The 25293-nt window shown below is 38.7% G+C and overlaps 1 protein-coding gene, 2 non-coding genes and 2 pseudogenes across 3 annotated transcripts; 2 read left to right on the top strand and 3 right to left on the bottom strand.

The window, feature by feature from the left end:
- Positions 1-125: 125 nt before the first annotated feature.
- Pabir2 (PABIR family member 2) lies at positions 126-24805 on the bottom strand. The gene is given in 11 exon segments (XM_047536102.1): positions 126-2753; positions 2756-2769; positions 10306-10402; positions 13972-14036; positions 15720-15805; positions 16097-16198; positions 16690-16744; positions 16824-16867; positions 17372-17428; positions 21843-21933; positions 24676-24805. Coding segments are annotated over 11 exon segments (837 nt in total). The 5' UTR covers positions 24774-24805; the 3' UTR covers positions 126-2625.
- On the bottom strand, positions 7352-7496 carry LOC124972773 (small nucleolar RNA U109). The gene has a single exon (XR_007106549.1). It is a non-coding gene; the product is annotated as a small nucleolar RNA U109 (small nucleolar RNA).
- LOC124972774 (small nucleolar RNA U109) lies at positions 10536-10676 on the bottom strand. The gene has a single exon (XR_007106550.1). It is a non-coding gene; the product is annotated as a small nucleolar RNA U109 (small nucleolar RNA).
- On the top strand, positions 19903-20037 carry LOC124972758 (uncharacterized; annotated as a pseudogene).
- On the top strand, positions 20101-20187 carry LOC124972759 (uncharacterized; annotated as a pseudogene).
- Positions 24806-25293: the final 488 nt, after the last annotated feature.

The raw sequence follows: 25293 nt of genomic DNA on the forward strand, positions 1-25293 counted from the left end.
CTGATACCTTTTAACTCAAAACCTGATTTGCCATTAGATACAGAGAATGGACTTTTGGGATATGGAGCAGAAAACAATTATCAAGAAGAATAAAAGAGATAGACTTTTAAACACTGTATTTTATGCATGTACACACTTTATTAAATTTGCATTCTAAGATATACGCAAGGCCAGCATTTCACAAAACTTTCTATTATTGTTCTATTATTCCAAAAGCAGTTGTCATGAAACAATGATTATTAAGTCAGTCAAGCAAAAACAGTATCTGGAGGATATCTTATTGTATTATTCTTGTCCTTGTTTTCAAATAGAAGCTTGAAATATATGATATAGTATTAGAACAGGAAGAGGGAATTTTACTTTATAACAATAACCACTTTTCAAATATTAGACTTTATATAAAAATAAAGGGGTACTGTCAAGAAAGCTCATCTGTGGGCTAGCATATCTCTATCCTTTATTTATTTCAAAACATTCCCTGCACAGTCTAACATTTCAGTCCATTTAAAGAATAAAAACTGAAAATGAACCTTGGTTTAAACAATAAAGTGAATCATCTTGCCTCCCAGTTCTCATACCACTGGAACAATTTCAATTTCCTGCTCTAGCCCACCACTGGATTTCAAAAATATTATTTAAATATCATCACATTTCGAAGGTTCTCTCCTAACAGTCCTACATTTGAACCCAAGAGTATCACTTTAAGGCAAAGAAGACAGTAGAGTGAAGGTGGACAAATCTCCTGAAAGACAAAACCATTATCATTATAGAAGCAAAAACATCTTAACATGGTTCTTTTACAAACAGAATAGATACACCAAGTACCATCAACGAGATTTTTCTTTAAAATGGCACACAAGGGGACAATGACATTAGCTTTGAAGGGTTGTAGGCTTTGCCCAGGCGAAAGCAACACAGGAACAAAAGCTCTTAGTAGCTGTGATGGCAGTGATTACAATTTAAAATAAAGGACACATCTAATTCTGTAACGGAACTACTGCAAGCTAAGTGAAGTTCTCTATAACTGGAAGAGAACACGTTCCCCTTTGAGCCATCTGCTATTACTAGTCTGTGAGTGCCTTCAAAGCACACCATCTTCCTTTAAAATCAAGGACCTTTGCCTTCGAAAGCACAAGGGCAGTAGTTTTTGTTTTCTTACATTCATTTAAAAATAGAATAGCATGATCCTAGCAGGCAACGTGCACATTAGACACAGACAATCCAACCACGATGTCTGAACACGAAAAGAACTCTATTATGACATTTTACATGATATAATTAATAAATAACATAACAAGAGACTATACTCAGATTTCCTAAATAGCTCAGCCACGAGTTTCCTTTTGTAAAATTAAATAACATGATACCTAGCACTTATTGGTAGGTACAGTGCTTACAGCTCAACAACTTCTTAAAAGCAGAATGCACAATAACATTGACTTTTTCAGCTCCTAAAAGCTTCCTCATAGAGATTTAACTGCCCTTACTATAAGGCAGCATGGACACAAACTGGATTCCGACTCTGGCGGCAACACAATAACCAAAACACCAGTCACCACATGACAAAACAAACAAATCCAATGACAAAAAGGAATCAGAAAAAAGCAGCAACTGAAATAGGATGTGGCTATCACACACATAAAGCCTCCTTTTCCACGCTATCTTATGATATACATCCCTTACAGCACGACAATGTACCCCAAGGCACCTAAGGCCTCATAATACCACCGGAGACAATGACAGCTCCATGGACCACTTGCTTTGTACGCAAATACATTATTCATTCATTTGTAGATGCTCCCCACATCTGGTCAAGGCCTAGGAATTTCTTCTCCTTGATAACACCACCTAGAAATATCAACAATATTTTATATATTCCTTAGGACAACAGGTTTGGGAGGAGAATTATCAACTGTGGCAGCAAAGTCATAAGAACCTGGATGACTAACCCAGGCATCCCGTAAGTTCATTTACATTGTCAGCACTAAAATCAGTCCTCACATCATACACTCCAACAGCAAAGAAGCGACAAGGATAGAGACAGAAGCGACTAGGCGTTTCTTCCCTCGGTGAGATATGGCAAGTAAGCAGCAGCTCAAACAGGAAAGGAAATGAAATAATGTGCTTTAAGCTGATGCAGAAAACTAAAAATTTAATCTGTTCAAAAGCAATTTGCAGATTGCTGAGAAATAAAGAGATTAGAAACTATGTAGTCAACAGAGAACAAAAAAAAAAAATCTCTCAAGCAAGAGAATTTCTGATCAACTTGATCACATCACTGCTGGGGAAAAGAACCATGAGAGCAAATTCACATCCGTGCTTCCCTTAAGCATACAGACTGGAAAGCAGCTGCTCTTTGAGGCACTAAGGAAAAGCAAATCTTCTAAGTGATCAAACATCAGTATTTTGAGATTTAGTCACTAAATGTAAATGAGATCAGCAAAAACAGACATGATAGTAAGTAATTAAACTTTAGAGGGGAGAGATGCTCCAAAATAACAGCATCAGAATGACTGAAATCTGTCAACTTCAATCCTCGTTATGGATCAAAGTTCTCTGCGTTCCTCACTGAATGTTTTATGTGGGAAACAGCAGTTAAAAAGCACTGAATCAGAAATGTTTAAGTCACTTGGGTGAGAGATCATCCATCAAGATGAACGAAGAGCATGAATTGGAGCATGCTACTGGAGACTCTGCAGGAGCGCTGCCTGTAGCCAGTGAGTCTGAGGATAAGCCACTGCTTCTACTACTGCATCCAAAATATCTGAACTGAGGACAAAGCAAAAAGAATTATAAGCAAATGCATCTATCAGGATAAACATAACATGCAACGACACGGTTTCAAGACTCACACATCAGTGGAGCAGTTGTAAATAATAAAAAGCATAAAAGCAACAGCAATGAACTACATAATGTACTAATACCTGTGAAATTATATTCATATAAATAAATTCTGAAAGACAGACTCTCAAGGTTCTGTATCATTTGAGTGCCCCCACCCCGCAAGGCAGCAGACTGTCCACAGGATAAGCATTCATCTTGCATGCCATGGTGTTTTCGAGAGGGTCCCCTGACCTTCTGTTCAGAGGTTATTGTCCTCGCGTTTATCTTTTTACCTTCCCATCAGCCTGGACTCAGAGGTGCCCATTCTGGGCTGCCTGAAGTGTGCCATCAACCACATTGCATCCCGGTTCCTCTACTCTAAAACAAGTCTTTCAACCACCCTAGAGCTGACCACTTGCCCACTCCAAGAAGCCTTCAATAGAACATGTTTTCTAGCCGGTTGTGGTGGCTGAGGCAGGAGAATCACGAGTTCAAAGCCAGCCTCAGCAACTTAGCAAGACCGTGTCCCTAAATAAAATATAAAAAGGGCTGGGGATGTGGCTCATGGTAAGTGCCCCTGGGTTCAATCCCCAGTATCAAAAAAAAAAAAAAAAGAAAGAAAAGAAAATGATTTTCCCCTCCAATTATATGCCCTTCATATTGTTCTCATTTTATACAAATTCCTTATGCCATTTCCTTTTCTCTTGCTTCCAAATCTCAAAGGTCTCCCTACCATCTCCAAAAGGTTCTGTCCTTTGATTCCTTAGGTACTCTCCAGTTAAGCTTTTAAATGAATGCTCTCTACCCATGATCCCGATATCCTCATGACCACTGCTACTTTAACCAGCCTCTGTTCCTGTGTTTCCACTAAAACTGATCTGGACATCAGGCACCTCTATAACTCAGGTCAGGGATACCTGCCCTATTCAGTCGAGGAAACCCACTGCTCCCCAACAATTAAAGCCAGACTGCCTTATAAATCTGGCTTCTTACTTTTGCAGGGATTTGAGAAATTTGCAATTTCACATCAAGTCACGTCTCTGACTTTGACTCCCATCAATCTAATATACAAGCTCTATGTTCTACGTTTGCCTGAATTCACTCCTTGCTAAGTCTAATATTTACTGAGTGCCTGCCAAGTGTAGGAAGTATGCTAGATATTAGAAGGACAAAGGCATAAAAGATAGACATGTTCCCTGCCCCTCGCTGAATTTAGGAGAGACATTTAAGTAATCATGCTAATAAATATGTACTTGTCACTTGTAATACAAGTACTCAAAGCAAGATACAAGAGCCTATGAGCACCCAAATATGGATAACCTGATCTAACCTGGAGGAACTGGGAAAGGCTGCTCAGAGGTGACATTTGCATTATAATCTGAAAGACAAATAGGCATGAACTAAGCAAGGTTTGGAGGAAGCGAGGGTCGTTTTAGGAATCAAGAGCAGGCTGGTGTGTTTGTAGTATGGGAACAAAGAGAACATAGTAAGAGACAAGCTGGAGAGGCAGTAGGCAGTTTAAGAATTTACATAGCTGGCCACACTGACACACATTTGGAAAGCTAAGGCAGAAGGATCCCAAGTTCAAAGCCAGCCTCAGCAACTTAGCAGGCCCTAAGCAACTTAGCGAGACCCTGACTCAAACTAAAAATTAAAAGGGCTAAGGACATGGCTCAGTAATTAAGTGCCCTGGGTTCAATCCCTGGTACCAAAAAAAAAAAAAAAAAAAAAAAATTACACAGTTGTACTTTGTATTTTTTCAAAGGAAAAAAGCACAGAATTCGAGGAGTTATGAATCAGGAAATATGAGTTCTAGTTTGAGGTTTGGCCCACTAGCTCATTTGCAAGAACCTATTCTGACCTAAGAGGCACTGGTCTAAATGTTAGGAGTCTTTAATATTATTTTATAAATTTCCAAGTTAAACCTATGCTATATTTGGAAGTCTCTGGGCCATACATCACACTCAGTGAAATGTAGCCAGCCCCCTCCTGCTTCTTTACTCTTCTGCTTTTACAGTGTCATTTCTTGCTGAGCATTATGGTACATTCCTGTATTTCCAGCAACTCCGGAGGCTGAGGCAGGAGGATTGCACATTTGAGACCAGCCTCAGCAACTTAGTGACAGTGACACTCTGCCTTCAAAAAAAAAAAAGACTAGGATGTGGCCTCAGTGGTAAAGCACCCCTAGGTTCAATCCCCAGTACCAAAAAAATAAAACAAATAAATGTCATGTCTTTCCCTTTTCTTTTTTTTTTCTCTCTTTTTTTTTTTTTCCTTTCTTGTTAGTGCTGGGGATGGAACCCTGGTCTTCAAGCATGCTAAGCAAGTGCTCTACCAGTGAGCTACACCTCCAGCCCCCAAGTATCATTCCTTCTCTTGCCTGTGGAGTGATTTTAAGTGGAGACAGACTACAAATAGGCTTTGGAGAAGTAAAAATAAAATGGAAACAGTATACTCCACACTACTCCTACACTATGCTCACTGCTGTCAAATGCATCATTAATAATTCCACTTTCAAGTACGAAGTTTGGAAAATTTAGCTGCCTCTGATATTTGTTCAACTAAATGGCAAAATGGGTCTAAAATATGAATTATTCAAACTACCGAAAGAAAGTTGCACAGATAATCCAAGACATTGGAAAAATCAAAAAGACCTTTCTATTTCCCTTTGGAACATATGTGATTTTTCCTTCTGCAGCTTTTTGCCTAGACTAATATTAAAATGAATTTACTTTCTTAAAGCACATATTGGCTGGAGAGCCGAAGGACACGCTCTATGCTACTTGGCAGGAAGAAAACAGGCTTAGATTAAAATTTGGCCACCATGCAGATAATCTGAATATAAATAAAGAATTCCTTATTCCAGCAACCAGACTTATGGTGAGTCCTGGGTTAAAAGATTTCATTTGTACTAAGACTTGCTTGCTTGGGTGAATCCTTATTAATTCAAAAATGCATAATATGACCTCATGCAGTGAAATTTTTCTTCTAACACTGTTGATTACCTTAAGAGAAATAAACAAATGGAGAAGTTACCAGGAAAGTTTAAAAAAAAATTTTTTTATTTCAGAATTTCTTCTCTATGATTACATAAAAATGTATATAATCTGGTTCATTAAGAGAAAAACAGCATGCTTACATTTTAGTTTCCTTTGCAATTTAGATTCAGAAGTTGGTGAAGTTTTAGCTAGGCACTCTTACTAAACATAAAATCTAATTTCTGTTCTAGTAAATCTGGCATGACTACACATAGTCACAGAAGCAGAGACTATTCAGGTCACAAATCACCAACTGTTAGGATATCCATGTAAAGCAAGACATATAAGTTTGAATCTGTAGAGAGATCACTGTACAGAAGTAATTTTCCATAGTGATTATTATTATTATTGGTACCAGGGATTGTACTCAGGGGCACTAAACCACTGAGCCACATCCCCAGTCCTATTTTGTATTTTATTTAGAGACAGGGTCTCACTGAATTGCTTAGCACCTCACTAAGTTGCTGAGGCTGGCTTTAAACTCATGATCCTCCTGCCTCAGCTTCCCAGCTGCTGGGAATATAGGTGTGCGCAGCCGCACCCAACTCATAGTGATCATTATTAAAGCTTATACCAGAGCTTCTAAAAACAGCTAAGTATGGTCTAATTTGAGTTTCTCTCTTCTTTTCTCACTTAAGCTCTGATGGAAGTGCTAATGAGCTTTGCTTCCACTAATGGCCAAAGACCATACGATTGTAGAAAAGCAAAAGGCCTAGACAATTCATTTTGTACATAGGAGTAGCCCAATCAGTAGTGAACTAATTCACTGCAGCCACTGAATATACATTATCAAGACAATACTGGAACCACACAATTGAAAGTACATGACTGTGAAAGAAGTACGCTCTGTCTGAAAATCTATGGGTGAAAGTATAAGTGAATCATTAAAATAGTCAAAGGAGAAAATAACAAAACTAGAATATCCAATGTGACTCATGTTATCTCCCCAACTGGACGAGGCAGAGGCTCATCCGATCCATAAGTTTCTATCAGATTAATGACAGGCAGGTAAATGCACTAGAATCAGTCACAGTCCTATCAAGCCTAGTGCAGATTTTAGTATAAGGTGACTACACACAGGGCAGCCCCAACCCCATGCTATGAACTGAACTGATACATATGGCTCTCTGGCTCTATCATCTTGCCTTCAGGGGTCCAGCATTATCCTCCCACATAAGATCACATATTTAAATATGCTCATTTTCCATTACCCTGGGGACAGGAGTTTAAAAGTATATGTACACAGGTCTAATTGGTTCATATAAACATCTCTAAAGTCTATGTATACATTCTTATTAATTTATGAAATATATCATTATTAATATTTATTTTTGTACCTGTCATATATTCATGCTGCTATTTTTTGGCATGACACATATAACACTAAAAATTATGTTAGAACCACTGAGACAAACTTAATACAAAATGTTAAAATGAACTCATTAATACTGATGCACTGGGCAAGAAAATTCATGGGAGAATGTTTCCTTTAATGTAGGAGAAACAGACTATCACTTAATCTTCTCTGCAGGGCCAGCAACCCTGAAAATGCCTTTATTTGATATAGCATATTATAGATACCGAAGTCTTACTCCTAATAGAGCAAGGAACAGAGGAAGAATTCCCATCAAGCAAAAAGAATCAAAGCACCATGCAAAGGTACACTTCTGAGTTATGCTCAAACACTTAATGCTCACAAGGACTAAAGAAAAAGACATAATTCCTGCCTTGTGGTTAATGTTGTTCCTCAGATTTAGTTGTAATGACTTCAGAATTTTTATTTAGTTTATAAAAAAAATAAATAAAAAGTATGCTTTTTTTTTGTAACTGGATACAAACTCCAAATGGATCCCTTCTCAAATTTAATTTATACTTCAAAGATGTCAGATTTTAAATATTACCATCTAGTCCATGAACTTTAAAGATTATAAAACCCAATCTTTCTTCTTTCTTTATGAGGTGGGGCAGGGAACAAACTATAAAGAGTAAAATGATGAGATAACTACTAAAGAGCTGATCCTTTATCTGTTCTCTAAAAGGTAGTGTAAAAATTGATTCCTTAGTTTTGTTATCAAGTAGACTGACACCCTGGCAATACAAACCAGGGTGCAGTTGGTTCCTATCTCTGTCCTCATTTCTAAGAATATGGATGTCTGATTTTGATCACTGAAACCACCTTTAGAAGAAAAGTTTCTGCAAAAGTGGGATTCATGTTCTACAGAAAGAGTAACTCATAATTAAAATCTCTTCGTCATCGATACCAGTGTTATCATCAGAATAGAAGGTTCCCAAAATTCTTAGCACAATTTTAAGTTTTAATAACCTCAGAGTACAGAAGCTAAACACTAATTTTGACTATTATTAATGACTAAAAACATACTTTAAAAAATTTAATTCATTACTTACCTATCCTATGTTGCCCAGGCTGGTCTCTTACTCATGGGCTCAAGTCATCCTCCTGCCTCAGCCTTTTCTTTTCTTTTTGTTTGGTGGGGGGATTACCAGGGATTGAACCCAGGGGCACTTTACCACTGTCACGTCCCCAGCCCTTTTACTTTATTTGGAGATAGGGTCTTGCTAAGTTGCTTAAATTGTGGAGGCTGGCTTCAAACTGGCCATCCTTCTGTCTCAGCCTCCCGAGTTGCTGGGATTATAGGTGTGCACCATCATGCCTGGTAAGGAATAAAGTTCATCATCACATATTACTTGGGCCATCTGTTAGCACTCTAGGAGTGATCATGAATATGGCAAATCTCTCCTGTGTGAGGCAATAATAGCCTTTTGTGCTCAAAAGTCAAACTTTCTGTTCATCATCAGTGACAATGTTCCCAGGGCTCTAATAGACACTCATAGGTCTACTCATGGATATGGAACTACCAAAACCAGAAATTACAATAGCCACTGCCATGCATGACTAAGGGTGTGCTACTCAGAGGAATAAATGCCTAGACAAGAAGCCAAGAACCCTTGGTAAATAGCATGCTTCCTCTTTCCTTTCTTATTGGTGTGAACCTGTTTTGTAACATCTGGAAGTTGACCTAAGATGATATAAAAATAAATCTCCCCACCCTCTATTTGTGTGTGTGTGTTGGGGGTTGAACCCAAGGCCTTGTACACACTGAACCCATACTCTGTCACTGAGCTAAAGCCCCAACCCCCTGCCTGCATGTTTTTAGTTTGGCAAAATGCTGTCGTCTTGGTCACCTGGTTACTAACTGTGTAAGCAAAACTATTTCTAGTCATGTGCCTATATTCAAACTCACTTTACCATAAAAGTAGTATGCAGTTTGCACTAAGTATAGAGTTTCATCTGCTAGTCCTCTTGACAAGCTTCAGGCATTGCTCTTTGCAATCATCCACGTCCATGGAAGGCACTCTGTACCAAAATTAGCACACTGAGCAATCAGGGACATGCAGAGATGAGGGGGAAGAGACTATGGGGCTGAATAGCTAGAACAATCCAAAAGGAAGTACTGATCAATGAGTCTAACAAACAACAATAATCATCTAGGACTTCATAGTCAACTAGAAGTACAAGTTATCTTACACAAAACAATGAGTAAGTTGATTTGGGAAGAAACTGTCAATACATCTTCCATTCAGAGAATACCATCCTATTTTTAAAGTAAGTGCCCCCTTTTTTGTTAAAGACACTCAGTCATAAACTCAGGAAACGAAAAAAGTTCTGAAAGACATTAAACAACTGTAGTCTTGAACATGAGTACTCAGCGAGTTGATTGGGACATACTTAAAGATTTCCAGATATTACCTGGTAAATGCTACTGTCTCTTCCCCCCATATGTATTTTCTGTATGCAAATACTCGGTTCAACTTCAGATACAGGAAAAGAAGTTAACTTTCTCACAGAAACAGGGAAAGCCCTAAAGTTAAAGACCTAAACTAGGATGAGGTAGACTATCAGTTGTATGATTGGACCAAAAGAATCAGGAAGTGTTATAAAAATGCAACCTTAATTCACATCGCCCTGAAATACCCTCAATTTTCCAAAAGATTTTATAACCGTAGATCATGGCATTTACAGAATGCAACACCTAAGAGAATGCTGGTATTCTCTGCTAAGTTAAAAGGAAATAATATGAAATGCAAACATGGCAGCTCCGATCAATGTACATTACCCACAGCAACCCTGTGACTTTTTCACACCAGATAGCTGTTCATGCTACCAAACCATCCCATCTATCGAGAGGCTGACCTAACAGGACCTAGGAATGAAACTGAAGGTGTATCCAAAGGAAGTATTCTTAGTTTTCAAATGATCTGGGATATTCAAAATTATCCAAACCTCTGTGGAGACTCCTCTAAGGGAGCATGGATTAGAAGTTGAATATATTTTAAATTATCCTAATATACTTTCAAAGTGGCTGTTTAAAAAATGGATCAAACTCTAATATCCGTTTGATTTTCTTTCATTTTTTTTTTTTACCATGAACTGAGATCAGACAGATGTGCAGCATCCGGAGACAGCATGTTGGTAGTGCCCTGGAAGAGTCTCTTGGGCTGACTTTCTGTTTCCATCTCCCCTAAGATAGAAAGAGGTTATGTGACATTAATGCAATTTTATAAGACTGGTGCAAAAATTAGGTGATCTTTATTTAACCGCAGCTCAGAACACTTCTCTGAGTTATTCCTTAAAAGCTATTTTCCCATGTGCTTTAGTATAGAAGAAATGTTTCCACATAATCTCAACCAAAAAGTGAACAGTCTTAAAAGAACTTCTCATTCATTACAAGTAGCATGTTATGAATATATTCATGTTCTTTAAAAAAAGAATAGAACGTGGATTACATCAGGCAAAATGAAGTAAAGCTTAACAACAGCTGAACTAAAGTATTACCAAGCGAAAAGCTTAGAATGAATAGTTTATGCTAGATGGTTAGCAAAAATTATTTTTTTAAACATTTTTTTTGGTAGTAGATGGACACTATACCTTTATTTTATTTATCTGTTTTTATGTGGTACTGAGGATGGAACCCAGTGCCTCACACATGCTAGGCAAGCGTTCTACCACTGAGCCACAACCCCAGCCCACAAAGATTATTTGTTTGAACATCTGAACATTTCCTGAGATGACATCAATGGGTTAAAAATGTATTGTCAGTAAACAGTGTGGAAGTAAAAGTTTGCTTTAGACTATTTAATGAAGATTAAAAATACAAGTTTGGGACTGGGGTTGTGGCTCAGTGGTAGAGTGCTTGCTTGCCTAGCATGTGTGAGGCACTAGGTTTGATTCTCAGCACCACATATAAATAATAAAATAAAATAAAGGTCCATCGACAACTAAAAAGATATTTAAAAATACAAGTTTGAAAGTACATGTGCAATTAGAAGCAATCATTTTTAGTTCACAAATTTAGTATTATACTACTAACTTAATTCTCTAGATTTTTTTAGAACTGATAACAGCAAAATTTGGCACCAAAAGAAATAATGCTAAAACATTTTGCCACCAACTAGTGGGACTGCCTTACAGCTCTAAATCAGGGAGAAAAAGTCCCTTTCCAAATAAGGTATGCTTTTATTTAAAACATGCACATTCCTTGCTGTTGAAGCTCTTTATCTGAGCTTGAATATGACACTTTAATTTTTACTTTTATGGTACTTGGGACTGAACCCAGGGGCACTTTATCACTGAGCCCTTTTTTTATTTATATTTTATTTTGAGGCAGGGTCTCACTAAATTGCCAAGACTGGCCTTGAATTTTCAAACCTCCAGAGTAGCTGGGATTACAGGTGGGTCCCTGTGACTGCCCCCACCCCACCCCCCTTTCCCCGTGATGTAGGGGATGGAAACCAGATCCTGGTACAAAGCAGGCAATGACTGAGCTACATTCCCAGCCCTGGTTTGAAAATGAAATGTTATAGACTTTTTAACTCATAGTACTATCTATATACCCAGTAGGAAATAATTAAATTTAGTAATGAACGTAAGTTTTGAACTTAAAACTGTACAAGATTCTTATGAAAGTAAAAATATTAAATAAGAAAAAAGGGGGCATTCATTTTTTCCATATTTTTGATTCATTCATGTTATATTTCCTCTGGAACTATTCTGAAAATTATTAAAATTCAGAAAGTTATATTTTTATTTGCTTTTTTCCATGTTTAAACATGTAGCTTTAAAAAAATACTGGGGCTTTCAACTCCACCTTACTAGCAAAAAACTTGAGCCCTATTTAGCAAAGAATCTCTCCATCTGCTGGTTTATTTTGGAACAGCTATGAAACTGAACCATACTAATTCCATTAACTTCCTGCAACAAAATATAATAATAGCAATAATCAGTTTCATTTTCAAGTATTATTTCTACTAATTGCCTGAGTATGTTCCTAGATTGTAAATAACTTCTTACAAGATTAAAGACCACTTATTAAAGAAAACTTATTCACCAAACTTAAATATTGTCACCATATGAAGATCTATTTTCCATAGCACATCATCTTTAATCTTAAGTTGTCTCAAATATAATACTTTTTGAATCTGTGTGTGATACTATGACTGAACAGATTTCACTAAACCCTAAGTATCAGTTCCCCCAATATTAGGAGAGTTGATTTGGTCATTGGCCATGAAGGTGATCTGCACAAAGAACTACTTATCAATTGCTTTTTAAAATAAATTTTTTAGTTGTACATGGACACAATACCTTTATTTTATTTATTATTTTATTTACTTTTTATGTGATGCTGAGGATCAAACCTAGTGCCTCACATATGCTAGGCAAACACTCTACCACTGAGCTACAACCCCAGCTCTTAAATCAATTATTTTTTTAAAAAATCAATTGTTTTTTAAAAGCCATTATGAAAATTCTTTAAAATGCCTTCTGATATTTGCAATCACAAGATCACATCCCCAGGAATAATGGCTGATACCTGCTAAATTTGCCTTTGTTTAAAAATGATGAGCTGGGGCTGGTGGTTGAGGCAAGAGGTTCATGAGTTCAAGGTCAGTCTCAGTAACTTAGCAAGGGCCTAAGCACCTTAGCAAGACCCCGTCTCTAAATAAAATATAAAAAAGGACTGGGGATGTGGCTCAGTGGTAAGTGTCCCTGGGTTCAATCCTAGGTACCAAAGAAATTCAAAACATTAAAAAGATGCCTTTGGGTGCCTTCTACAAGCACCTAAAATTAGTATTGATTAAGGCCACCTTAGTGCTTTGTGATTGAAAATAAGGTAATTATAGACTTGAATATAGGGCAATTGTTGCTTTGTTGAGGAATAATATGATGTGATGAGGGGGTGGATCTCACCTTACATCTTAGCATCCATTATGTTTAGATATATTTGCTATGACATTATCGTATTTCCACAATGTAACAATTATGCATCTCTTTTACATTCAGATCACTGAGAGGCAATATTTTTGGAATATATCATAAATACCTGAATATAATTCAGATTAGAAGTGTAAGAAAATATACAGTATCAAATAGCTAATTTACAAAACTTAGCCTCAATAAAGCATACAGTGGGAATACTTGACATTCCTTTAGAAAAAAAGGAGAGCAATGCTGTAAGCTCATTTCAGACAAGAATTCTAGTTTTTAATTTAGGTGTGGTTAAGTTTAAAACTAGAAATTAGGAGGGGTAGAGGGGAAGGAAAAGATAACAGAATGAATCAAACATCATTACCCTATGTAAATGTATGATTACGCAAATGGTATGCTGTTACTTCATGTACAACAGAAACAACATGTATCCCATTTGTTTACAATAAAAATAAATTTTAAAAAAAACCTAGAAATTAGATGCATCCCTTCCTCTCCCCAGGTTTATTTGAGGTATAATTGCCAAATAAAATTGTGTATATTAAAGGTATGCAATCTGATGATTTGACATACGTACTTATTGGGAAATAAGGCAGTTAATAAGCCAATCGAGTCACTTAGGTTTATCACCTCACCTATTTACCTTTTGTGTGTTTTTAAGAACATGTATGATCTATCAAAATGTATAAATGCATTCTACTGTCATGTACAATTAGAACACATAAAAATTACAAAACTTAAAAAAGAAAAAGATCTACTCTCTTAACAGTAGTCAAGTATATATACAGTACTGTCCACCACTGTCACCATGCTGCTACATACCTTTCCTTTTAAGAGGACCAAGAACACTGGGCCTAATGCACTTGACTGGACTCTGACTCCTCCTGCTTTAATGAATAAACAAACAATAACGTGAAGTTTTTCTAAGAAATTCAAGATAAACAGCATTATAGCCCATCAAATAAGTAAAATTGGCAGTCATATAGGTAGAAATGGAAAGTGCTTTTTTGTCACTAGACTGAATAACAGAAATGTCAATACATGATTTGATCCAGGACATGCAGTCTGGAGTAACAGCATTTTAAGCTATTTTTAAAAAAATCATTCCATAGGACAACAACAGCTTAAGGAAAAAAGAAACATAATTAAAAAGTTGTTTGGATTTCGACTGACTTGTTTGTGTGTGGGAGTCTCACACATGCTCAGTCAGCACTCTATCACTGAGCCATATCCTCATTTTTTTTTTTTTTTTGGCGGTGCTGGGGATTGAACCCAGGGCCTCGTGCTTGCAAGGCAAACATTCTACCAACTGAGCTATCTCCTCAGCCCCTCCTCAGCTCTTTTTTGAGACAGGATCTTGCTAAGTTGCCCAGACTGGCCTGGAACTTGCAATCCTCCTGTTATGGAGAGCTCTGTCCTTTTTCCAGAGGCCAATTCAATAATGAGGACAGGGTTCTGAGAAAAAGGGAAAAGAAGATTTTATTGCGTTGCTAGAAAAGGAGAAGCACAGAAAATTCTTGTCCAGAGGCTGTGGTTCTGCCCATCAGGAAGAACAGAGGGTTTTTAAAGATTCATTCCAGGTGTTCCCTGTGGGGGACTGTGATTCACTTGTTAATTTGGGAGCTAGCCATTCCTTAGATATTCTGGGGCTATCCCAGAATACTGAATTACTTGGTTCCTGTGGTGGGTGTGTGCTCAAATGCAGGCAACTGGGCCTAGGATGGGGGGAAAAAGTCTTGTTCTCCAACCCTAGGTAAGGAAGGGAAAGGAAGAAGAGGAAAAGAAAAACATGGCTGGGGGTGCGGGGACACCTGGAATCCTGCAATGGGAAGGCTGAGCTCAAAGCCAGCCTCAGCAACTTAGGGAGGCCTTAAACAATTCATCAAGACCCTGTCTCTAAATAAAATACAAAAAGGGCTGGGAATGTGGCCCAGTGGGTGAGCGCCCCTGGGTTCAATCCCTGGTACAGGAAGGAAGGAAGAAAAATATGTCCATTTTAAAATAAGCCTCAGTGGCAGAGCAGCAAGGGCTCTATATAAAGCGTAAGGTGGATTACTATTACATTCCTGCCTCATTAGCCTCCTGAGTAGCCGGAATTATATAGGCGTGTGCCACTACTGATCTATAATCTTAATTTTGTTGTTGTTAAAAAGGTTGAATTAAAAGATGAGGAGCAATATTGGCCAACTTACAGTGTTATATTGTGTGCATGTATGAATATGTAACAATAAATCCCATCATTAGGTACAACTGTAATGCATCAATAAAAAGATAAGAGAAAAAAGTTTATAAAGGAAAAAAATAAGAAGGATGAATTATGCGTGTGTGTGTGTGTGTGTGTGTGTGTGTGTGTGTGTGTGTGTTCTGAATACAAACCAGTACAGGTATCAAAAAATAGACCCTGGTAAAATAACAAGGGTGGGTGGGCTTATGGGTATTCACTGTGAAATTCTTTCAGTTTTGCTACATGCTAGAAAATTTCCACAATAAAATATGGGGGAGAAATTTCATTTGAGAGACAAATGTAATGAGTGGCACTTTAAGCACATTTAAAATTCAAGTTCACTTACCTGGAAAACCGTCTTGGATTAGGAACAGGACTTGGCGGCAACCCGCTGCTACTCACAAACATTTGTAAGGACGGTGAAAAGCATTGCTAGAAAAATACATTTAATATTAAAATATTTCTAGTGTTCCACTTTTCAAAAAGTTCTTTTGAAAATAACAGAAACAATGTCCTCAGAACTGCTTAGCTGTCTACATGTGAGATATATATATATATATATATATATATATATATATATGTACATTTTTTGAAATTGTTATCAAAGGTTTTCACTAATTTTCCCCTGAAGCCATTAGATACTTTAAAAGTGAGGTGATTTGTATACACATGTTTAGAGAGTAAACACTCACTGTGTAAAAGATATCTCGTCAATGATCCTACCTTTCCAAATCCTCGGGTGGGTGAAGGTGCTGGAGAAACTGGAGTGAAGTCAATTCTCTTAGGAGAATATAATTTCTCCGACTTGTCAAAATCACTATCACTCTGTAAACATAAAGTGTTATCTCCTCATAACAATTCAGCACATTACAGCTTTTATTTACTACTATAACACGACTACATTTTAAGAGTAGAAATGTATGCATTACAATATTACTCTGCTGGAACAGCAGAGATTAAAAACAAGAATCGATTTGGAAACAGAAAAGGACAGAAGTATATGAAAAACTTAATAAAGTCAGTGAACAACATATAAAGGTTTCTTTGTTTGTTTTTTGTTTTGTTTTGTTTTGTTTTAGTACCAGGGATTGAAACCAAGGGCGCTTAAACACTAAGCCACATCCCTAGCCTTTTTATTTTTTATTTTGAGACAGGGTCTTGCTAGGGTGCTTATGGCCTGGCTAAGTTGCTGAGGCTGGCTTTGAACCTGTGATCCTCCTGCTTCAGCCTCAGGAGTTGATGGGAATACAGGAATGTGCCACCACACCCAGCAAGATTCTAAAAAAATGAAACAAACAAACATGGGAAAACTTTACCAGGCTCAAGCTCTCATCCCATGACTGGCTTATCTGCATTGCAGTTTGTACTTCCCTAAAACAAACAAAGCAAAGCCATTAGTGTTTAGAAACAAGACATATTAGGGTACATCCTGCTCTTTCAAAACACTAACCTTTCATGTGCAGTTTCTCTATTCATCATATCCAGGCCTTCTTCCTACAAGGACAAACATGTACAAAAAACAGAATTTTCATCCACACAGTTCTCTATTTCGAATAAAATCAAAAGACTTCTCTACATCATTTGACATAATCACAGGGGAGCAGAATTAACATTCTAAAAGTGTCAACCATGCCACATGTCTATTTTATCTGCACACTTGGAAAAATTTTAATCTGTCTTCAACTACCCAGAGTTGCATCCTGGCCCATTTTTAATATTTGTCTTTTTTTTGAACTGGGGATTGAACCCAGGGGTGCTTAACCACTGAGCCACATCCCCAGTCCTTTTTATTTTGAGACAGGGTCTCGCTGAATTGCTTAGGGCCTCGCTAAGTTACTGAGGCTGGCTTTGAACTTGCGATCCTCCTGCCTCAGCCTCCCGAGTCGCTGGGATTACAGACGTGTGCCACCGCGCCCGGCTAATATTTAAGTCTTGAAAATCAAAATCAAAATGTAAGATTCAAAAAACTTCAGATCTGAGCTAGTAAGTAAAATTTACCCTTTTGATTTGAAGCAGTCTGCTACTAGGAATACGATTAGGTGAGGATGACAGCAACTGGAAAGAAAAAGTAAACATTTACTATTTTCTGAATCACAAAGCAGCAGTCTGCTGTCATTACTGGTGTACCAACCTCTTCCTAGATAATTTTTTCATATTCTTCTTAGAAATTCAGCTCTAATAAATCCTGAACATTAATGCACTAGAGGCAGTACACTCAGTCTTTAGAAAGTACACCAGGTGTCCAACCTCAAAGCACCATCTGTTGCTAGACAGGCACTGACTTTAGCACTTTTCCCAAATGAATGTGGAACTGTATAAATGCAGGGGGAAAACACTCTTGACCATGGTAATATCCATTACCCCCCTTATCTAAAATAAGGAACAAATGAAAAGGGAAAAAACAATGTTATTGATTGTTATTATTACCAATGTACATACAGAGAAAGACAGGTTAACAAGCATAGTGTAATAGTGTGTCTATGATCAATGTTCTCAAAAATACTTTAAAACTGTGACAAGGAGATTTTGCTTCCGTGATCTAAATCAACTCTAAGATTTCATCAATAATGCTACCACCACAAACCTTACCAGTTAAAGAAAAAGCATTGTGGAAATGCAAGGTGTATCTTTAAAATAACTGTTGCTTTCCCTTAGATTGTCTCCTTTTTAATAACACAAAGTTAAAATAATTTAGGGGCCAAATTACGATCCTTCAAAATAATTGTAATCTGGTCACAAAATTTCAGATATAATTCATATCAACAGATCTTACATGATTTTAATATCCACAAGGTAAACAACTGTAATTCATTCCCTAAGAAATCCAAGTGAATTTTAACATCGTAAAACCAAATAAAACAATTATCCTGTTTAAGAGGTCCTATGCCATTAAAACTTTTTTGAATAGGAAGGTAGTGAGTGGTATAAAATGGTTGTTTTAGGCAAAAGCTAATTCAAGTAAAATTTTCAAATATTATCCACTGAAATATGATTTTACCTCAAAAGATATCCCTTCATTACCATACCTTTCTTTTTTCTCTCCTAGGTTTTGAAAAGAGAAAAACTTCACCAGTGAAATCCTTTTTAAAAGTTCTTTTTTACCTGTTATGAAAGTAATACGTATTTACTGATGAGCACTTAATAAGGTCATCTGAAAAATGCAAAGCTACTAGGCAAACAGATAAGGCAGGGAGACTCTGATGGGCAACCATGGAAGACCACACACATGCCAGTCAGAACCAAAGAAAGTCAGGATGAGGCTGGCTACAACCCATGGGCCAAAGTCAGAAATGTAGATGCTACATCTACATAACAAACAACCTGTTGATTTTCGACAAAACCAGAAAGTGGCCCAGAAATTGAACAGCAAAACGGTGTCCAGAATCAGAAACAAGAGTAATGGATCAGCTGGAAAAAAAAAAAAAGCCAAGAGTTTCAAGGGCAGGCTGGCTAATGATGTGAGGTAAAGCAAAGAGCTCACTCGGGTGGAGTAAGGAATGAGTCTCCGGACATTGGCAAGTAAGTGGACATTGGTGATATTTTCAAGGAGAGTTTTTTAACAGAGCTGTGGTAGGAGTATTAAGATTACAAAAGGGAAGAAATCAGGAGACAAGGGATTACAAGCAGCTGAATGTTGATTATGCTTTGAAAAGGAGCCCGGGGAAAGAAAGGAGAACTACGAAAAAGAAAAGAGTTTGTTTTCCCTGTATTAGATGTGAGTTGGGAGAAGAAGGTGGGAGGAAAAGTCAGAGAAGAGACTGAAGGTAGAAGACAGAGGCGATAATAGTCAAGGGACAGGAGAGTCAGAAAATGTATGAACCATCAGGGAGAAGCATCCTAAGTGAAGGTAAAGGCATCTTAGAAGGTTGATGTTTCTATAAGACACATGGCTGTCTTCTCTGTGAAGAAAGAAAGATCATCAGTTGGAAGTGAAAGTGGTGAGACAGGAAGCCAGCAGTCTAAAATCAAAGATTTAGAATATGGCTTTGGAGAACAGCAGGGAGCCAGTGGCACCTCGAACCCCACATGTCCCCAAGGAAATCCATCTTCATTCCCCTAGAAATTCCAATCCTTTCAATTTCTCTACTCCTCAAGCCAACACCATTCCCACGGTCACCAAGAAATAATCTCCAGTCACTTGGAATCCTCCTTCCTGCCCTTACATCTAGTCAATTGGCAAAATCATTAAGATCCTATATTCCCCAGCTCTTTCACTATCCTCCTTTTCATTTCATTTGCCAACATTTCACTCTTTGCAGGTTACTAAGGGACACAGAGAGGTACATTAAAATTTACAGAGTAGCGCCCTTTCCAGTGCCCTTTTTTTTTGGTACTGGAGATGGAACTCAAGGGCACTCAACCACTGAGACACACCCCACCCTTTTTTGTATTTTATTTAGAGACAGGGTCTCACTGAGTTACTTAGGGTCTCCCGAGGTTGCTGAGGCTGACTTTGAATTCAAGATCCTCCTTTTCTCAGCCTCCTGAGCCACTGGGATTACAGGTGTGTGCCACCATGCCTGGTTCCTATGCTCTTTTAAGGTTGACTCAGTGCTTTAAGAGGCTAACACAGAAGAGTAAAAAAATCTCCATAAAACCCAGAGAAGAGGGTTGGGGTGTGGCTCAGTGGTAGAGTGCTTGCCTGGCATGTGTGGGGCACTGAGTTCGATTCTCAGCACCACACATAAATAAAAAAATAAATAAATAAATAAATAAAATAAAGGCCCATCAACAACTAAAAATAAATATTAAAAAAAAAATCCCAGAGAAGAGACCGCAAAACTCCTCTTTGGATCCTGTCTGGAGTTACAGCTGGAATTAAAAAAAAAAAAAAGGTTTTACAGTATAATGTGTACAGTGTAATTAGTATCGTGATAGCTGAGGAAGCCTGTACAAAGGAGATATGAGTGGGTTCTGAAGAACCAGAAAGCTAGAGAGGAGGATGGGGTTAAGGGTGGCAAATTGATCAAGCAAGAGCAGTGAATCATCAGGATTCCTTTAGAAAATAAGGTATTTTAGGACAGCCAGAGCAAAGGGTGTTTGTCAGACAGTGTGAGAGATGAGCCTAGACCAGAACTGTTATGAATCTTCACATCTTACAAAAGAGGTAAGTGAAGTGGACAGAGGCAGATTCATTTTCCCCTTCTTTTCTATGCTACTCTTATCAGGAGCACAGCTGTATAACACGTAAAAATATTTCTCCAGTAGCCAGCAAAAATACTTAAATTTTCTAGTATCCTCAGGGAAGGAGGCAAAGCAAACCAAATCTCTAAATAGCTAACATCTTTAAGTATTTTTAGGCACCTCAGCTGGAAATCTCTCTAAAATGTGTTATATTTCCCCCTTTCTTAAACAGAGTATGCCAAATGAAACAACACTGAAAGATCTCTGCTCTAATCCCAGCTCTGCCACTTACTATTGTGCGACTGTAATCAAGTCACTTAGATCGTCTGAGTCTTAGCTGCTGCTGCTTTTAATTGGGAGAAGATCTTATGCTCTGCCTACTTCACAGGGGTTGTTATGAGAATTAAATGCCTGAAGGTACCCTGTAATGTGTATAATATCATACAAATATAGGTGTTACTGGAATTTGAGAAAAGGCTAATGACCCAGGGAGCCTTAAGAACATCACTATACTGCTCCATACATACCAGTGACACCCTCAAGAGTATCAACAGCTCTTAGTCCTTCTGCCAAGTCCAAAACTATTTTTTTTTTTTTACAATTTCTGTTCTTCAGTTTTTCCCTTTCCTTCCTCACTAGCAGCTATTAGTATACCTTTAACTCAAATGTAACTCTTCTGATTTGCTGCTTCTCACGCGCTACTGGGTTGGAAGCTTATTATAATTGTGCATAAATTTTAAATGATTCAGAGGTCAGAAAGGCTCTCCTATAAATAAACCGATGAACCTTTGTGCACAGACTGGAAATCTAGTTCAGCCATTCAGAAGTCTGTGTGCTTACATCTCAGATGTCTTCCAGAGCATTGAAGCTGATGGATGAGTGAGTCCATATGTGAAGTGCTACTACACAAAAACCTAGTAATTTCTACAGGCCCAACCATCTAATAAGGTGATCTCCAACACAACAGCTCTGGCCATAGAGAACAATCACAGTCAGCATCACCCAACAGATGAGTATCAGAAACACACTGAGCAAGTGATTTTTACATCCTAGGACAAATAAAGACCACTGTTCTCAGCTATAATTAGAAGTTAATCCTGACATCTCACAACTGTGATGAAAGTAGTGATAAATAACGATGAACAAATTTTTAAAATACAAAGTCCACAGCAAAGAAAAAAAATTAACAGTCTCCTTTTTGTACCAAAGCTGAATGGCCATAGCAAATGTAGTAAACAAGACAGTTAAAATAAATTTCTAAAAACAATTGTGTATGGCACAGAATTTCCAGGAAGAACTATATTTGGAAGTATTTTCTCCAATCCAAATCACTTCAGATACTTACTTTGATACTTACCAAGCTGTGACGGCTCATAATTGTTGTACTATTCCTCCGAGTTCTAAATGTGTAAGGTTGGAAAACCTGTGAAAGGTCACTGCAAAGTAAAAATAAAACAATTAACGTCTTCTAAGGAAAGAGCTTGCAAATATGTTAGCATCAGTTCCGTAGTACACAGTGAAATCTTCAATGGTTCCTCCTTCCCTACAGAGGATCCTACATCCTGGCAGAGCTGTCTGACTGGTGTGCTGGGGATGATAGGTTTGCCAGGATACTGATCTCCTTGGTGGTTGGGGGCAGCTCTGAGCAGTGTGGGGCGGAGCTCCAGACTGGTTCATTCCAGTTGCTTCTGGTCAGAGCTACACCCCCAAACAGGTCCCCCCTCAGATGGAAGAAGCTAATCTGTTTATCCTAGAGGACCATGAATATTACCATTTTCTGTGTGTGCCATGAGCCCTGTTCTACAAGGAAAGTCATATCAGCACATCTCCCATGACCACCCAAAGCAAGTGTCCTACCTCAGAATTGACGTTCAAATAAACGTACCTGTACTTTTTTTTTTTTTTTTTGCCTCAGGAAGCCTCTTCTGCCTCAAATGCTCTCCTTCCTACCACCATCTTTCAGAATCCTTCCTCTCCTTCCATGCCCACCTCAAACACCATGCCCTCACGCAAGCAGTGCACATTCTGTCATCATTCCACAAACCTAGTGCAATCATTACCTCCTTTGAACCCAAAGAACACACTAGAGATGACATGCTTTTTTTAAAAATTTTTTAGATGTTGACAGACCTTTATTTTATTCATTTATTTGTATGCAGTGCTGAGAATTGAACCCAGTGCCTCACACATGCTAGGCAAGTGCTCTGCCACTGAGCCACAACCCCAGTCTGATGACATGTTTCTTGACACCCATGTTATCCTTCCTCTTTCTGTCTTTTCTTTTTGAAGGAGGGTCTGTCTCTCAGGCTGGTCTTGAACTCCTGGGCTCACACACCACCATGCCCAGTGAAACTTTTTTTTTTTTTTTGAAATGCCAGGGATCAACCCTGGCCTTAGATATGTTAGACGAATGCACTACTGCTGGGCTACACCCCCAGCACTGGATGCATGCTAAGCCGATCTCGCTATACCTCCTAGCCCCTACTTTACCTTTCATTAAAGTGTTAGCCAGTTCGGGTTGTGAACATCTGGAATCCCAGTGACCAGGGAGGCTGAGGCAGGAGGAGCCCAAGTTCAAGCCCTGCCAGCCTGGGCAATGTAGTGAGACCCTGTTTCAAAATAAACTAAAAAGGGCTGGGGATGTAGTCAGTGGTAGAGTGCTTGCCTAGTATGTGTGAAGCCCTGAGTTCAATCCCTAGTATGGGCCCCCCTCCCAAAAGAAAAATGTCTGGTATCTTAAACCTCTTGGTACACAGGTAATTTATTCATTTTTGTATAATATCCCTGCAGTGCCTAGCGGAGTGCTATGCCCACATGAGTTCAAGAAGGATTTTCAGAACTGGACTGAGCTTCAAAAGACCACTGAGAATGACTACTTCTACTCTTCTAATTTTTAAGTGAGAAAATACTCAGAAAGGTTAAGTGACTCATTCATGAGCATGGCTAGTTAGTAAAATTGGGACCAGGCCTGGTCTCCTCCTTACCTCTTCTTTTATCCTATCACATGCTACCTTTCAAGTACTTAAATTGTCATTCACAAAATAGTGTTTTTTTCCCTACAATTGTCTAAATGCAGGTCAGTAGGATGCCTCAAGTTCCTAGCAATTGCTTGCTCACCAGATTTTAAAAGACAACCAAAAATGAAACCAGTTTATTCTTAAAAGTATAAAATAAAAAGTCATTCCATCATTCCCTCAGTTTCAAAATCATATTTAATGAAAGAAAAACATAAACCTATTTCCCTCTCAAAATACAGATGTCATAATCCCTTTAATACACAAGGATTACCCCTTTCTTTGCCCTCACTGTGCTTGATTAATGTTTCTGGCTAATTGTACTCCCATCCCCTTTTTTGGACCAATGCCATTTTTCGACAGGATCTCACAAATTGGCTCTCTACCTAAGATGAATTGTCTACTTATAAAAGTGAAATGTAATAGGCTCAGGAGGTGAGCCAACCTAACCTTCACTATCACAAGATTCTACTTTAAAAATAGACCTTCTGGTGTCTTATTTTTTTAAAAAAAGGCACAAGAGCACAAGACCCTACCACTAAAATTAAAGGGTCAATTCTTTCCATAATTTTCTCAAACCTGTATTCTCACTAATATAAGCTACTGTCAACCCTCCTTTTTTAAATTTACTGAAATGCATTTCTGGCAGTTTTAGAATCTAAGAACATTTCAACAAATCCAAATCACTTACTATGACGTGAATACACCATTTAATTACAAGTTATTAGATAAACTGTGATTTATTGAAGCAAACCTCTGTTAATGCCAGGGTTCCTAAACCAAGCTTAGAAATAGCAGCTCTTAAGAGACAGGTGTCAAGTTGCAAGCCTAGTTCCAGGGGCTTCAGTCTGACTTTCCCTGGTGTAAATTAGCCAGGGCAAGCAACCTTTCAGAAGCTTTCTGTGGTTCCTTTTAGGGTGGGACAACATGACCCCCAGGTGCGGGGGGGGGTGGTGGTGGCTGTTTTTCCCACAAGGCCCAGAGTCTGAGGTCAAACTTTCACTCCACCTTGGGACTCAAGTCACTGTAAAGCAAACAAGTCCCCAACCCCTCTGTTTGGAGAGCTCAAATGAGCTCGAACTTGTACTTTAGGGAAGGAAGACTGTTTGCACGGGGTCAATAAGCCTCTGAACCCCATATACCATCCTCCCCAGTCCTGCTCACCTGAGCCCATGGATCAGGGGAGCACTGTTGGATCTCCTCAGGGTGCCCCCATGAGATGTGCCAGGCTCAAAGTCCAGCTCCATTTTCTCCTGAGCCATGTCGGAGACTTGCAGGCAGGCACAGCGGGCAGTGCTCAGCTCCTGGTGCTTAGCTATGGGCTCCCAAGACTCACTGCAGGACTGAGCTGCTGGGGACTGGCAGCTGGGGGCGGGGGCTAAGGGGCGGAGTCTTGGGGGCGGGGGCTGAGGGCGGAGAAAAGTAGGAGAGGAGGAGGGAAGGAGGATGCTGATGAGGAAGGGAGGATGGTGGTGAGGGAGGGGAGAAGGATGGACAGGTTGTGTTGGAGGGTAAGAGAATGAAGAAAGAGGATGAGGGAAAAGGAGGGATGGAGGAAAGACAAGGATGGAGGAGGAAGAAAAGGGATGGAAAGAAGCTAGATAGAAATGCAGGACAGGATAAGAGGATCAGGGCAGAAGGGAAGAAAAAAGAGGATGGGGAGGGGAAAATGGGGGAGTGGGAGGATGGGGAAAGGAAGAGGAGGGGGAAGGAGGTGGATGGGGGAGGGGAAGGAAAGGGAAAGGGAGGATGGGAGAGTGAGGATGATAGGGGTAAGGGGAA

Source organism: Sciurus carolinensis, chromosome X, assembly GCF_902686445.1.
Source record: "Sciurus carolinensis chromosome X, mSciCar1.2, whole genome shotgun sequence".
Taxonomy (NCBI): domain Eukaryota; kingdom Metazoa; phylum Chordata; class Mammalia; order Rodentia; family Sciuridae; genus Sciurus; species Sciurus carolinensis.